General features: G+C 40.1%; 1 protein-coding gene across 2 annotated transcripts in view; it reads right to left on the bottom strand.

The window, feature by feature from the left end:
* Positions 1-15,570, bottom strand: part of APBB1IP (amyloid beta precursor protein binding family B member 1 interacting protein) — a 69,776-nt gene that overhangs the window by 12,423 nt on the left and 41,783 nt on the right. For both annotated transcript variants that reach the window (XM_082310406.1, XM_082310405.1), the window contains exons 8-10: positions 14,050-14,124; positions 12,557-12,700; positions 8,969-9,079 (exon numbers count right to left, since the gene is read on the bottom strand). In XM_082310406.1, the coding sequence (XP_082166532.1) occupies positions 8,969-9,079; positions 12,557-12,700; positions 14,050-14,124 (330 nt within the window). The remainder of the gene's footprint in view (positions 1-8,968; positions 9,080-12,556; positions 12,701-14,049; positions 14,125-15,570) is intronic.

The raw sequence follows: 15,570 nt of genomic DNA, 5'->3' as shown, positions 1-15,570 counted from the left end.
GGTTCTCACCATCCTGAGAAGTTGAGAGGGAACTGTCAGTGAACAAGGTTAGAGTGTCCCGTGCCAGACAACATGGGAGTTATTTACTGCCTACCCTCTACCCTATCTTTTACCAGCTATTGTCTCCACTGGGCAATCCATCTTAACTACTGACATTCACCAGTGGGGCCTATTCCAAATTACCCCAATCAATTCCTTGATTAAATTACTCCAATCAATCAGCAACCATGATTAAATGCAGAGTCACAAGTATATTCTGTCAATTAGGGTCCAAACTAGCAAGCTGCTGAACACCCAGCTCTCACGAGGAAGGTTAAGCACCTCAAAGCCGTGCAGGCAGTCTGTATCTTCGCTTCGTAACAGCTAAGAACTGTATTGTCTCTCGCTTTCTGAGAAGCGGCAGCAGCAGCACTGGCTCTCTTTAATTTACCAATGACACATAAAACGTAATTGTACTGGACCCATAGCCCACTGAGGCTGGCTGGAAATATCCCCATTGCCTTTCCTGGGCTTTGGATCAGGTCTAAGGAGGACTGTTGCATGCTGCCGGTGCAGAGGCTGCCTACTGCAGCTGTGTGCAAGGCCAGACCACAGGACCAAACACCAGCAGCACCAAGCTTCATACTGAAGGTTTATACCTGTAAAAGATTATTAGAAAGTGGCCCAGATGGAGGCATTTGGCTTCCTGTGGTTTTTAGATGCATAAAGCATGCTACTTTGGATAGGAAGACATAACGTTCCAGCCAAAAACTGTCACACCCCACCCCAGCAGCTTGCTCACTTGTGAAGAACTGTACCGTAGTGAAATTACTTTGGCAGTACAAATGGCAGAAGTCTCTGCTGTCTACTGTGACCTTTACAAGCTTGACTCTCCACTAAAAACTTCAGGTCACATGCAAAATCTATTAGATAGTACATAAAAATGCCGACTCAGGATAATCAATTCAGAGAAGAATCTGGACAGCTGAAAGTCCCTGGAAATGATGACTTGGTGTGAAGATCCATGTGAACCAATTTCCTCCTTTCACAGCTCCTGCATCTCAGGATTGTTGTTTAGTACAGCACACAGGCCTAAGGAGCTGTAGTCACTACGCAAGTCTGTTTTTGCTAAGCTAGATTCATAGTCCCTGTAATAACCACTCTGTGAGACTAACAGAGGTCATAACAATATCAATCATGACAGTCATGTGAGAAATACTGTATTTTTAGGCAAAGTAACACTAACCTCAGTATGACACGGCTTACACATCTCACACATAGAGACAGATAAATTATTTTGTTACATGGTGCATACTGTGTCCTGAAAAGGTCATTAAAATCATCTGACAGCAAAGTGAAAACATCTCCTCTGGAAAGGATTATCACCTTTGGCTCTGAAACATGCAGCACCAAACTGAATTATGAAAGACAACTGTTTAAAAAGCAACTACCACAGAATTCATAATTGGAATGAAAAGTGGTAATATGCAAATAGACAGGGACTCCAGAATTTTTATCACAGAACAAAAATTCCCATGTGCTTTGAAAATAACACGATGATTTAAATTGCAACATAATTTCACTACAGTGAACTTTTTTCTCTGTTGATGTCAAAACTCTTAATAATGATGAATTAGAAGCATCATCGGGCCTGATTTTTGGAAGTGTTGGACACTTGTCCACTTACTTATTAAGGCCTGAGCACCTCAAACATCAGGCTGCAAAAGGATGTGCCATGTTCCACCTGGAAAGCACTGCAAAGGTTTGGAACAGAATCTAGTGTTCTCCTCTGACCCACTGTCTCCTCTACAAGTATCAACTGTCTAGAGATAAAGAACGCAGAAGCACTTGAATATAAAGAGCTTATTTTCTGGAGAGGTTTAAAAAAATATTTGTGCACAGATTACATTTTCAGATATAAAGTAAACTCTTTGCCTAAGGAAAAAAAGTTAGAAAACATCGAAAACCTGAAGAAATGGGAACTGAACGATGTGGTTTCTATGGTTTGTGCCAAAGCAAATGACTAAAGCCCATGTGTGCATGAAATTAGAGATTATCCCAATAAAACACTCTTTTGCTTTGCCTTCTTCCAACACTGAAGATGAAAAGTAAACTGAAGTTATTCAGGCATCTCATTGGATTCCTTGCCCCAAAATATATGGATCATTGCTCAGTCTCTGAGGCAGAAACAATAGCCAGAAGCAAAAAAAGAGTGACTAACTTTAGATCAAAAGCTGTGGCTTTAGGCCAGATTTTCACAAAATGGTCAATGTTTTTGGATACCTTATCGTCTACTGATGAACTTGTGCTATGTTGAGCTAGCTTCTCAGAAAAGCTGAGACTCTTTCAGCTCCCATGACTGCAAGCAGAATTAATACTCATCGCCTTTCAAAAAAATCACTCTGAATTGGTTCAAATTTGCCGTCTACTATTAAACGTGGTCAAATTCTTATGCTAGACATTCCTTGCATTAAGATGACCAGGCTTAACTGATCTTTTGAAGACATGTGTGAACTGTACAGACAAAACAGTAACTGTCCTATTATAAGGAAATTATTCTTTTGACCTACATTTCTCTAATGAGTGAGGCAAAATTTTTAGGCCATTAAAAATATATGTAATAGCCATTGTAACCAAAGAGGACTGCTTTATGCAGCAAATAATATTTTCCAAAGCTATTATATTCCATTTCTCACTGTCCATTCTCTGTCCTTCTTCTCCCCATTGTTTATGCATTAATCTTGCACAACTGTGTGCATGTACTATGACTGTAATCCCACATATCTGAAAGTGTTCTGTATTTCTGCTTTTGCTTTTTCAGTTTATCTAGCAATGAATTTTACTCTGAAATATTTATCTGAAGCATTCAGCTAACACAACGGTTTTCAAATCTTTCACATAAAGAAACAGAAAATCTCCTGTTTTCTATCTTTGTTTCCTGCACTAGCCATTTGTCCTACATCTTTTTCCTACCATTTTCTATCTCAAACACTGCTAATTCTCACCTTCTACCTTCTTAACTGTCATTGTGTTGAATGCATTATGTATATGACTCAGTCTGCGACGGAGCATACTGGGTGTGAGGGAGGAGGGCATCAGGAGCAGAGCAACTAAATACCAAATTACCTTCTAGAATGACGCCACTGTTGCAAGCAGAAGCTATTCTTCTTGAAAATTTACTTCCAAAATTCTTTGGATCATTAGAAATTTTTTTAAAAAAATCACAGTTTCCAAATGACACCAGGAAAACTTAGCTGTTTAGACTGCACAGGAAAATGTACCCAGCTGTGGAAATAGACGATGATTTGCCTTTGTCTCAGTTTATCCCCAGGAAACCATTTTTTTCATCCTAGATTAATTCAGCATTATGCACCATTACCTCCAGATTACTCAAGCACAACCAGCACCAATAAACTATAATTAAATCCACTCTTTGTCACAGGCAGATCAGACTGACTAAACCAGCAAATTTGCATATAGATTACCTTGCTATTTGTCTGCTTTGAAAGATTTTTCAACATGGTGTGACAAAACCAGCTCTTGGACTAGCATGCGCGTATTCGCGCGCACACACACACACTCTTAATGCATAAAAACCCCATTATGTTCACAATTTCTGCTCAGCGCAATGGATGCTATCACTAGCACGATGAACAGACCCCTTCCTCCATGGCGGAATCTCTTGGTTTTGAGGGCTTTCAGCTTCAGAATATGAAATAAATCACAAAAGGTCTCACCCATTTCTACAGCATTCCCCATGTAACGTAGCAGATGGTGAAAGAGAAGATCGACAGGGAACCTATGCATAAAAATTTGCATTTGTAAATGCAAAGGCGACTGCGAGGAACCAAACCACTCCAACTTGTGCACTCGCTGTGTGCGGTGTGTGATACTACTTTTTCCGTGAAGGAGAGAGATTTTTGTTCCCTTGCTGTTCGTCTCCCAGGAGTTCATCTCCGAGGAGTGGCCAGCGCTCTCCGCAGGGTGGTGGGGAGAGCTGTGGTGCTACCCTCTCCCACCCCCTCTGCCTGGAACAGAGGGGCAGATCTGACCTTGACAGATGCAGGTTTGCTGAGGGTCTTCTTTCACACTTAGCTGCCCTTTCCTTTCCTCTTTTCTGCATATGGAGGTCTCTATTAAGAAAAGACTCACTTTATCTGATGTCAAAGTAAAGGCTGGGATCTTTAAATTTTTGTAAGCGTTACCTTTAGGCTGAGGAGAAAATAGGAAGAATCTGCATGTTTACAAGAGCAGATGCCCCCAAAAGTATTTATTTTATTCAGAGGCTCTATTTTTAATATGTTGAGGGTTCTTTGTGTTGTTTTTTTGTTTTTTAAATGTGGGACTTCCTTTGAGGGAGGAAGGCTTGTTTAGCACTGGTATAGAACAGTTCAATTTAAGAAGGTTATAGCTCAGCACAGACCAAGTAGCTACTGGGAAATAAAACAGTTCTTCAAGCTTTATAGTTGCCCCAAAGCTAAGGACTCCTGAAAGCCAGCCACATCAGAGCCGCTGAGCCAGGCTGCACTCTCATCCTCAGGACCCAGCCACATCGGTTCTGGTTTGCTGCACAGGGTCAGCTAAAGGTGATCCCGCTCTCCGACACCGACCAGCCAGCTATGCTCTTTTCGGTTGGTCCCAGCTGGGCCTTCTGCTGCCTGAGAGGAGCTGATATGAGGAAGCAGCTGCTTTGTTCAGTTACTGCAGTTGTCTCCTGAATCATCCTGAAAGAAAACTCCTGCATACGCTCAGCAAAGTGCTCTCTCTTTTGCTGGCAGACACTGTGATGTGCTTTTGAACTGTTTCTGGCACACCACCCTCTTCCCCATTATCTCCTCAGTGTCTTGATGGTTAACAAATAAGCAAAAAACTCCCCATTTTTGATCTGCGCTACAGTATATACGACGGGGTGCTGATGTAATGGGAAGAAAAGATAGGCAAGGAGCACTCAAAACACATCATGCTTCTCTAGCTGTAAGAGGAACATCCTACAGGACAGATCTGCAGCTGAGAACATTTATATTTGAGCTAGTTTAAAACAGCTAGCCTAGGTGCAGCTCCAACATCACAGGCTGCAAAACCTACCCCAGCTTCTGGCTAACTATCAAGCAATCTGCCCATGATGTGCATGATTTGTTTTTGCTACATTAACACCAGTACCCAAGCCAGCATCAGCTAAGTAACCCAGGTATGACCACTGAAGTTGAAATTAAATGGCTAGATTAAAAAAGAAACAGGACAGAGGGAGCTTCCAGCTCCCGGTGACTGGAAGCATGTTAGCTAGGACAGGCACTAGGACCAAAGGCTCACTGTCTCTGCAAGCCCCTCACTTGACTGTAGCCTAAGAGAAGAAACTGGAGAAAAAGCCCACATCCCATTTAGAGAGATCAAGGTGAAGCAACATTCAAAGAAACATCATGAAGCCTTTGAGACAAAAGTCCATATAGATCAGGGCAGTGTCAGACAACCTGAGAAATCTCATTGTTCTAGCTAAAACCAAGTCACCAGCGTTGTGATTAACATCAGTTATAGGGTTCCTCTTTCCCGAAAGTTCTTGGCGATGCCTGGCACATAGATGCAAAAATGGCAGGAATGTTGTGCTCATTCTTGTAATATCTCTTGAGGGCTCTTCCCTCCATAAAGACACACCATAATGACGACCAAGGTTAGGGAGAGGCAAAAAGAAATGTTCTATCTTTTCTCTCTCCTAATATGAGACAGGACCTTTGAAGGCAAGTACAAACGTTACTGGTTTTAGCCTAGTTGTTTGTTTAGAAAGCTCATCATTCAAATAGGTACTGGAGGAAAAGAAGGGATGCTTCCTTCAAGCATGAGGCCATATTCAACTCCAAATCAGCCCACCTCACTGGCCATTTGCTGCCGTTTGAATGCACAAAGGGCATTTCCCCTGTTCGTGAAGTAAGGATGCCAATTAGCTTAACCAGTCAGAAATAAATACAACTCAATGCTGGGAAATTATGTATGGTTCTGAATTCAGCAGGATTTGCCACCTAGCACAGAAGCAAGATATTGCTGAAGCTGCTAAGTCCTTGCATTTCTCTTGCACTATAAAGTACAAGCTGGTCTCTTGCCTCTGAGCTGGATAGTTTCTTTTGTTAAGTTTCAAACACAGCAGAGCAAGTAACTTGGCTGATGACTGCTCACTGCTTTGAGACAGTGGTTCCTAAGCAGGGCCTCAGAAAGCAACAATTCTTTAAAAAAATGTAGTGGTATGCTATTATTCAAAAACTTTCCAAGTGGCGTTACAGCTTGGTGGAGCTACTAAGGGCTGCAGACTAACCTATTTTCCAAACCGTGAAAATCTCCTTTGATTTACAGCCATCCTCAGTGAACAGCTCGCATGCGCTATGGCTGCTACTCTTCCAGTTACTTTCCCCCATTTGCTTTAAAGACAGATAATCTTCTGCTGCAGCCAACACAAACAAGTGTTGGAAGAGAACCTCGGCAGAGCTCACTGTCCCAAGACATACACAGGGGAATGGAAGAGCTGTGAAGACCAGCAGTGCAGCCTCGGCTGCGGAGAAATTTCCAACAGGCTTGGACTGAGCTGGGCATCCAAATTCCTTCAAAATGACTAGGTTACCAGTATAATAAAGACAAATGTTTACCTGTTAAATCTATTGTCATTTGCTCACTGCACCTGTCTGCAAAAGTACCGTCATTTCATCTTGAGGACTTTATTCTCAAAATATGGCAGGATGAGAAATATCTCAAGGATGATGGTTTGTTTTCCTTCGGTATCTCAGGACAAGTCTCTCCCAGCAAGAGAGGTGTTTTCTTCTGGGAGACTTCCATATAAAAACAGACAGGAACAAAATGTGTCTAAGTGTAATAAATGGCTCTATGCTCCTGTCCACACAATTCTGTGTCACCGAGCATCCAATCAGAGAGACCAACATTTAACTTTGTTCTTTCCCTCAGCCCACAGATCTCAAAATGTATTACATCCTCAGCTCCAACTTCCAAAGGTAAGAGAAGGATATGACAGAACTCATCTCAGTTGCATGCTGTCAAAAAGGTATATATAGAATTCAAATTTATGTACAGAAATTATAATAAATATGAAACTCTCCATTGCATCACCCTCAGAAAGCCACCCTAAGTGGAAGGCTTCCACTTTTGAAGCGAGAAGGTTTGAAGATACCAATACTTGCCCATACTTCCTGACCAACTCCAGTCACTGCAAGAGACAGCTGTTAAAGAAGCCAAGTCTGAAACTGAGCTGCTCGGGAATCTACCAAATGCCGATTTGTGGGAATTAAAATGAAGAACAATCACTGTAACATAATCGATTCATCACTAAGCAGTGTTGCTCGGATATAACGATCTTATCAATATGATGTTTATTCTAGTATACCACAAACATTTTAGAAGCATCAGAGCAAACAGTTTTGCTAAGTAGGTCTCATACATTTATAAGCCTATTACACATAAAGCTTTCCCTAGTGAGCTTTTGATCTTGTTCGTCACATTTTACGTGGAAGGTACAGTGCTAACATCACACATCCAATACGGCAAGTATTTTAGTTGAGTTGTGACTTTTTTGTGGAAGTTCTTATTTATAGCATACCTCTTTTCACAAAAGATGGCAGTAAGTCCAGAAAGTTTTCCTAATCATTGTGAATAGTTGAACACATTGCTACACACACTTCAAAAATCATGCTTTTATTTTGATCTGAACAGATTGTGAATAACTGTTATTAAATTAGGCAGATACTTCTTGGACCAGTCATCTGTTTAGAAAATCAATTTCCCCTTATTTTTTAAAACAGCTCCCCTTTTCCTTTTTTCTTTTCTCATTAGAAGTTGTATTTTTCAGAAATAATCCTTACCTGTTAACTTCAGAAGGCTCACCTCTGTTTTACAAAAAAGGATGAAGTGTTTTTTGCAGAGCATTTTGCGGAGAACTATAGTATTAAAACTGCTCATCTGTGTTAATTAAATACATCTGCTTCAGAAAATAAGTCTGGGTCTATAAACCACTTCTGCTTGGCCATGTGTAAATTAGGCTAGCAGACATTTTGAAACTGAATAAAAAAGTGCTGTAAGTGTGCAGCTACAGCCAGAAATGTGGCATTATAAGTGACCTCTGATGTGAATGTTTCCCATACTTTTTTTCTGAGATGGCAAGATAATGTGTTTTCTAATATCTTGTTTGCACTGCAGGCCTTTAAATACAGAAGCAGCAACCAGATTATCTCGTCTTGTACACAGTAATCACACTGTATTCCAAAATCTGTATTAATAACAGATAGCAAGCAAGGCCTAATTACTGCAACTCAGAGCTTCATTTCTGCTATCTGAACTATGTGAAAAGCATGGGCTTCTTTTCCTTTCCTGAGAGGAATGCAGAATTCCCAGCTTATTTGCAGTGCTATTACCTGGAGAGGCAGCAATGAGATACTTCAACAGCAAGCGCTGATTTGCATGAATGGGTGAACAATGTCTTTTACCCTCCTGCCACAAATAGTTGTGCAATAAAATGCCATCTGAGATGTCTATTCCTGCAACATTTTGCATCTCAGTTCAACAAACCACTCAACAGGTATGACTACACTGCAAATAAAAAGTAGACATACTTTTTAGTGTATAGTCCATAGCGCTCATAACATCAACATTAGGGACTGCTGGTCTTCTCATCACGCATCTGGCTTGTGTGCCATTTGTCCAGACGTGTCCAGTCACCTGAACAGTCAGTCACTGGAGGCATATTCAGCCTTGTTTTGAAGACGACTTTATAGATGCAGTGTAGACGTGTATCATAGGACTACCAGTCCTTAAAATAAAGATTCTAAAGGTATGTCGCTGATCAACAATGAAGCGAAGAAGAAAACACATGATTTTGCACGAGGTATTCTATCTCATCTATCTCCAGTTCTCAGATCCCTGGAGCTTCAAACTTAAACGTATTTACATATAAAAGAAACTGTGTATGATATTTGCAGAACTTGTTTTTCTTGTACATTACCTTTAAGACAAAGCAGTGATCTGTAGGTGCCTTATATTTCACTTTGTGTTGAGAACCATAATAAACGTTCATATTCTCAAATTGAATGAAGCATGCCAGATCCCGTGATGTCTACAAATGAAAACCAAGCACATCATTGTTAGAACAAACTGAATTTTGATGTGAAACTTGTTAATATGACTTTTCAAGTGTATGAATGCAAATGCTTTTTATTTTTTCAACTGTCATGAAGTTGACTAAAGAAAGATTAATTTTAAGTGTGTGCATTCCTTAACTAACAATTGGAAGAGGGTCAGTACATACTAGGAATAATATATAACACAGTGCAACATTTTGCTGCTGTTCTGGTTTTGCTGTGCTTTATTGCTTTGTGTGGAGATTTTGGCTCATGACTAATAAGACCGAATAGAACACCATAGTAAGAAATAACTTTAGTAAAACAGATATAGGCCTTGCAACCACACACTTACAATTCTGAGTGGAGAAAGGTTTGGGGTTCTAAATTGCTTTGGGAGCTTGTTTTTCTTTGGTATATGTAAGAAACTCTCATCAGGAAATAAGCACACGTTTCATCTGTTTTGCTTTGAATTTTCTCAAATTTCCTGGCATCGTTCCTTTTCTGTTTATGATAATATTTGCTTGTTCACAATATGTTGCTAAAGTAGCAAGGTTTCTGTTGCTGGCACACTTCTCAGTGCAGAATTCTGCATACAAAGCATAACTTTTGCAATCCTTTGAGTGGAAATGCAAAAATGGCCGTGTCATATGGTCACTGTTGGCTAAACTGAGAAATTAGGAAATTGTGAAAAAAAGAAAAAAGAAAAAAAATGAACCCTCTCTACCCCTAAGAATGGGGTTCTGTTTCCACATATGATGGCTCTTCTATGCTGTTCTCATTCTTACTGATACTTTCATTACAATATGCCCTTGAGTTGGATTTCTTTACAAATTGAGTTTGCAAGTAAGATTCGTGGGGAGAGGAAGCACTCCATACTGTATGTAGACAGGGCTTCTCTCTCTCCCCTGTCTCCCCTGAAGCTGATGTCAGGGATTTTGTCATTGACTGTGTGGACCTAGGATTTTCCAACACTGTAAGTTCCTAAATGTGCTCAAATCCATGCAGTATAATGAGTTGCTCCTTTCCTTTACAAACCAGGTAGTGGCAATTAGGACCAATACGAATGCAGTAGTTATTTTCTTCTAAGTAAGGAACAAATTTTTATGCAAGGGACAAAGGCACTTATTGCTAGTATTACTGCAATGTTAACATGACAATGCAACACAATTAACAGAAACAAATTTTAAAATTGTATTTGCAATTCTGATTCTGTTGTTTTGTGACCCTGTCCATTAATAGCATGTTTTTGAATGGGATAGAAGCAGAGTAATGCTGAAGAAAGAAATTAAGACAGCAGTGCTGACTGGTGCCTGGTTTGTTAACAAAAAAAACCCAAACAACAAAAAACACCAAAGGGGTGTGTGTGTAAAATTATCTGAACGTGTTCCTGTATTTTCACGTTTGCAATGTATTTTACAGCCAACATGAAGTGCCAAAGGTATGCCAGACTTTGCTTTTTTATAACAAGTGAAAACATGATTACATGATGAATTTCAAAACAGCTGCAGCAGCTGAAGATATTATTGTCCACCAACGGTTTGTTTCTGTACCTCAATGAACGATCGCTCTACCCACAACTGAATGACTGCAGCAAGGCGCACATGCAGCACTCTTCATACCACCCTGACATGGGATGAACTCTCATAATTTAAGAGTTCTACTGAATTCTGCTGCAGTGCTTTAAGACATTTTAGCACCCTCACTGCATTCTGCTCTTCTACCAGAGATTACTGTCTCCACGAGAGACATGTGTACCTGAGCCTCAGCTGTTCCAATACAGAGTACAGTAACTAACTCAAATCACCATTAAATACAGATTTGAGCTAAGAGACTTGACTTTCTCTGGAATGGCTGAGGCATGGACATATGCATCCTTTTGCTGAAGGCTGTAACAGAAGCAGAAGCAAACAGTTGATTGTGGTACCATTTTAAAGATAGCTGTGACTATCTCCTAAAGAACTAGATTCAAGATCCTTAATCCCTGTGAGTGGGTGATTGGTAATATAGTGAGTTTGAAGCACTCATGCAGTTCCTTAAAATGGCTTGAGTTATAGGCATGGTGGTACACAGGCTGTAACGACTAACAGGCAATAAAGCGTTAAACTAAAACAGCTGTTAGAAGGTGACTGCATGGCTCCAACCTGAGCCTATGTTTGCAGTCTGTCACCTGAAAAAAGAAAGCACTCTCCTCATTTGCACTATGATGGAAAGTCACTGAAATGGGTATCACTGGATGATGAAAAAAGACTGGGTAACTATCAGTATATGCTTGCCATGCTTTGGCACTGTGCTACCAGCCATCGTTGGAGGCAGGCAACAAGCAAATGTCAAAGATGGACTTTTCAACTGACTATTCTTATACTCTTTCCACCTTAAGTGCCTTCCAAATAGCATTCTAGCTCCTAATTGATAAGATGTTGTGTGTGTGCAACATGATTTGAGGACTGAAAGCCATTATCTCAGGGTCAGGTAAAGTCAAAATAAATTGCTGTGAAAGCAGCAAGGTAATCTAGGTCTGTGTTTCACTGAGATTTGGTTATAAACACAGGTCACTGGAGCAGCAGCATGGCATTCCTAGACAAGCCATCAATTTCTTTTTTTTTTTCCTCTATAACTTAGTCAGGGAATAGCAGAACAGTTAAATTTCACAGCACAAATCATAACAGTAGAACTCCATCATCAGCACCAGAATTTTCAAATATGGAGCATTAGCAGAGCTGTAAGTGGTAACAGAAGTGAGTTTCCAAATTAAAAAAAAATACCACCAGTCCCAGAAGCCATCATTCTACCTCATCACTGTGGAAACGAGAAGCCAGCCGGCCTTACTTGCAAAATGTCCAGGACCCCTTTGCTTCTCCAGTGCTGGCAATTCAGACTCTAAATATTTTGCAATACTAAATGTCAGTGCATTTGATTCGGCCAGGTGGATGGTTCTGTCTCACTTCTTTCTACACAAAGGGCAGTCTTAAAAAGCCTTAAAAGGCACAATGCATTCTCTAGGTAAAGATCACTGTAGGAAAAAATGTATAGCATTTCTGCATGCTGGTTAGTTGTGCAGAAAGTCAGTATCAAACAAAGTAAAATTCCACCTTTTTTGTGATAAGAAATTAGTTTACTTGAGAACTTTTAAAATATTCTTCCAAAGGGAACCCATATAACAGTGAAGCATTTTGGCAGCATAACACCAGCTGAAGGGTGCTGTACTGTTTTTCTTTCCCCTACTGACTTCCGGAGGAGCGCTATTTCATTAATGCTTTTATCTATCCATAGAAATCAAAAGGAGAGAAACATGACAGGATTAAGTGACTACATTCTAATATTTGCACAAGTGGTGTAGTCAAAGTTAAACCAAAAAAACCCCAACCCTCACAGATGCACCAGACAGCACTCTTAAAGTGTCACCTTGGGAGTTCTTCACTTTCACCTCCATGAATTGTTTTATTGCTAAAAGGATTATTTGGCTTCCTGACCTTGGTTTTTCCTTTGGGTACATAATAAATTCCAGAAGCTCGTAGAAGAAAATAACGCCTCTTCCAGGACTTTTTTCCATCTTCTTTTAAATAAAGGGCCCCTTCAAGCTCTGGCACAATGACAGATGTCCCACAGAAGCTTTCCTGTGCAACAAGAATAATAATACACAAAATAAATTGATTTAAGCACAACCCTATTAATAAATAGCAGAAAAATGCTCCCTTGAAAAATAAAGACAATTCCTGTGACAGTGAACATCCGAACATGGGGAATGCAGTTACCAGGGAGATGAACACCTTAGACAGGCAAAAGAAACTTTCCCAAGCTAATGCGGGAACGCGGCCATGCAAGCTGGGTGCTCGCACTGGAAAAGGCGGCTTGCAAAACCTCCATTCTCTAAAGGGTCAAGCAAAAACCTACAAAAGGTTTTAAATAGACATAGATGTGCTCAGTGAAGGCAATAAAACAGAATGGTTGGTACTGCTGCTGTTGTTTTTTCTCTGTTGCTGTATCTATAGGTTCTGTAGAGAAATGCTTCTGTAGAGAGAATCTTTAGAGACTGCTTAGAGCTCTAAAAACAGCTGAAGAAAAAATCCCCCTCAATCTCTGCTTTCACTTTGAAATACATGTTAGCATTTATAACACTGTTTAAACAAATATACTTCACTGTTTGCTTGAAGGACCTACTGTCGGGTAATTTTTAATGCCAACATGCTTATCACCGAATGTTTTCATTTAGAATTTGCCAGGACTTCTGCTGGCTGACATCTGGTGCCTTCATGAGATGCACTAATTTTGAGATGGGAATCCTCAGTCACCTGAGAACAGCATTTCCTTTGTGAACTTTTACCAAAGTCAAAATGCTTGCGAGGAGAACTGTGGTAATCTTCTCTTTCATATAGCTCTGGATTTTTCTCTCTCAAACATACAACTGAAGTAAAACTTCAGCAGGAAAGGCAAGAGGCTGAACAGACTTTCTGGAAAAGTGCAAAGGTTCTTTTTCTGTTGTAGCACAGGTAATAATTTGAGGTAGTGAGAAGTACATCTACTTCTAACCCAAAAGATAATTGTTTGCTGCTGATCAACCTTACTAACAATATAAAGTCACAAGGGCCGGCCTAAGGGTGCAGCACAGCACACCTGCTTCTTTTATTCATATTTGTCTAACACTGCTTTTATTGTTATCATGGCATTACTCTTCATAGAAACACTAAGTAAAAACGTTTCATGGCATTGCGGTCTATAACAACAAAATAATTCTCCATCATTTAATTTCTCTGATAGGGGATACAATCTACATTTTTAATGTTGAGCAGCAGCTGCAGAAGAAAACCCACATATGAAATCTTAGACACAAAGACACGAACCATCACAGAACTTCCTGTTGCTACCCATTTGCCCGCAAAGAACTAATGCTGTTGTTGCAGAGCAGATGCAGATGGTGGCAGAGTTCTGGTGATGTTTGCATCATCTACCTAGAAAGCTGGCTTACCTCCAGTAAAGCTTCTTTGTTTTTATCATTCATTTCTTTGCTTTCATTCTTCCCTTTGTTTGCCAGGTAAAAATTCTGATTAAGACACAAAAGAAATTGATGTTCATTACAAAGACAGCAATACAAGTAACTAGATCACTGCAAACCCATTCAATAGTTATTCAGTCTTTCAATATTGAGTATCCAAGCCAGCAGATGCAAGAGACAGATGTTTATGGACTCTTCTTATAGAAAACTTTAATCACAGCTGCCTGCTCATGAGTTTTAATTCTTTATTTTGAATCTAATTCAAAAGTAATACAAAATTAATTTTGCCTATGTATATACAGCCTCCCAAAATTTTAAAAACACTGACTTATGGTTTTGGCTGTTTTTCTGGATCAATGGGTTTGATTTTATTATTCCAATTTTCATCGCTTCCTATATTATTAGAGGCAGTAGAAAACATAACATTTTATTGCATGCTGATATACAATGAATACAATGCAGTATCAATAGGCTAGAAAGCATTTTTCCTAACAACCCAGTTTGGTAATTTGCACACTTCATATCTGACACTCTGGATACAAATCAGCTCTTAAATTTTAATAAAAGTGCTTATATGCCAAAGCCTTTATCCAAAGTTTCTACTTTCTACTTTTAAACCCCTTCTTATGCTCTGCCAAGTATTTTTATGCAATGAAGAAGGTATTAAAAAATCTAGAAGAAATCAGAAGAAATGATCACCATGATATCTTGGCACGTGTGCTGCAGCCTACTGAAACAAAAGCCTACACTTGAAATGACCCTCCACTTCTCTGACAGAGGACTGTGAAGCTGCAGCCGCCCTCAAAGGACCCAGTGCCTGCCTGCCCCTGCAAACAAGGAAGCACAGCGCCTCATGCACACGGTTACCGGTAAAAATAAATTCACCCACTGTTAAACAGCAAAACCAATTTTGCATCCATCTGCATTGTACAGATGGACAAGAGGACAGCACTTGGACATACGTGCAAATTCAGGCAGTGGGAAGGTAGCTCAGGACCATGCTAGGACTTGTGTGCCCGAGCATGTGCAGTGGCTTTGCTCAACAGCAAGCATGGCCAGACAGCAGAGCCTGGCTGCCTGCAGACAGTAAGGCAGCTGGGCTTGAAGGAGGCAGGTAGATCAAGGAGCTATGCCATGCATCAAGTAGCATTTGGATCCATGGGCTTCAGGCCAGAATGATAACACCCAAAGTTCTCGTGTTTTATCATTTTCTAAACAAAAGTACATGTAGAAGAGGAGCTTGGGTTTGGAAAATACCTGATGCATGGGACAGTCTTACCGATTTCCCTGGAATTAGTCAAAAAGCTAAGTTTGCAGAACAAAGGGCATAAAACAAACACCACTGTCTAGGACGTAGACAAAATTGTAAAAGCACGACAAATTTTGAAAGCTAGCTACTTAAAAATTACTCCCAATTCTGTAATTCCTCAGCAATTCTGTAGGAAGAAAGCTAAGAGTTTATCTGACTTTTCATCTCTCTCCATTTTTTTATGT

The sequence above is a fragment of the Platalea leucorodia genome (assembly GCF_965183815.1).
Source record: "Platalea leucorodia genome assembly, chromosome: 1".
NCBI classification, from domain to species: domain Eukaryota; kingdom Metazoa; phylum Chordata; class Aves; order Pelecaniformes; family Threskiornithidae; genus Platalea; species Platalea leucorodia.
The sequence above is the reverse complement of the archived record's forward strand: the minus strand, read 5'-3'. Positions and strand labels throughout refer to the sequence as shown.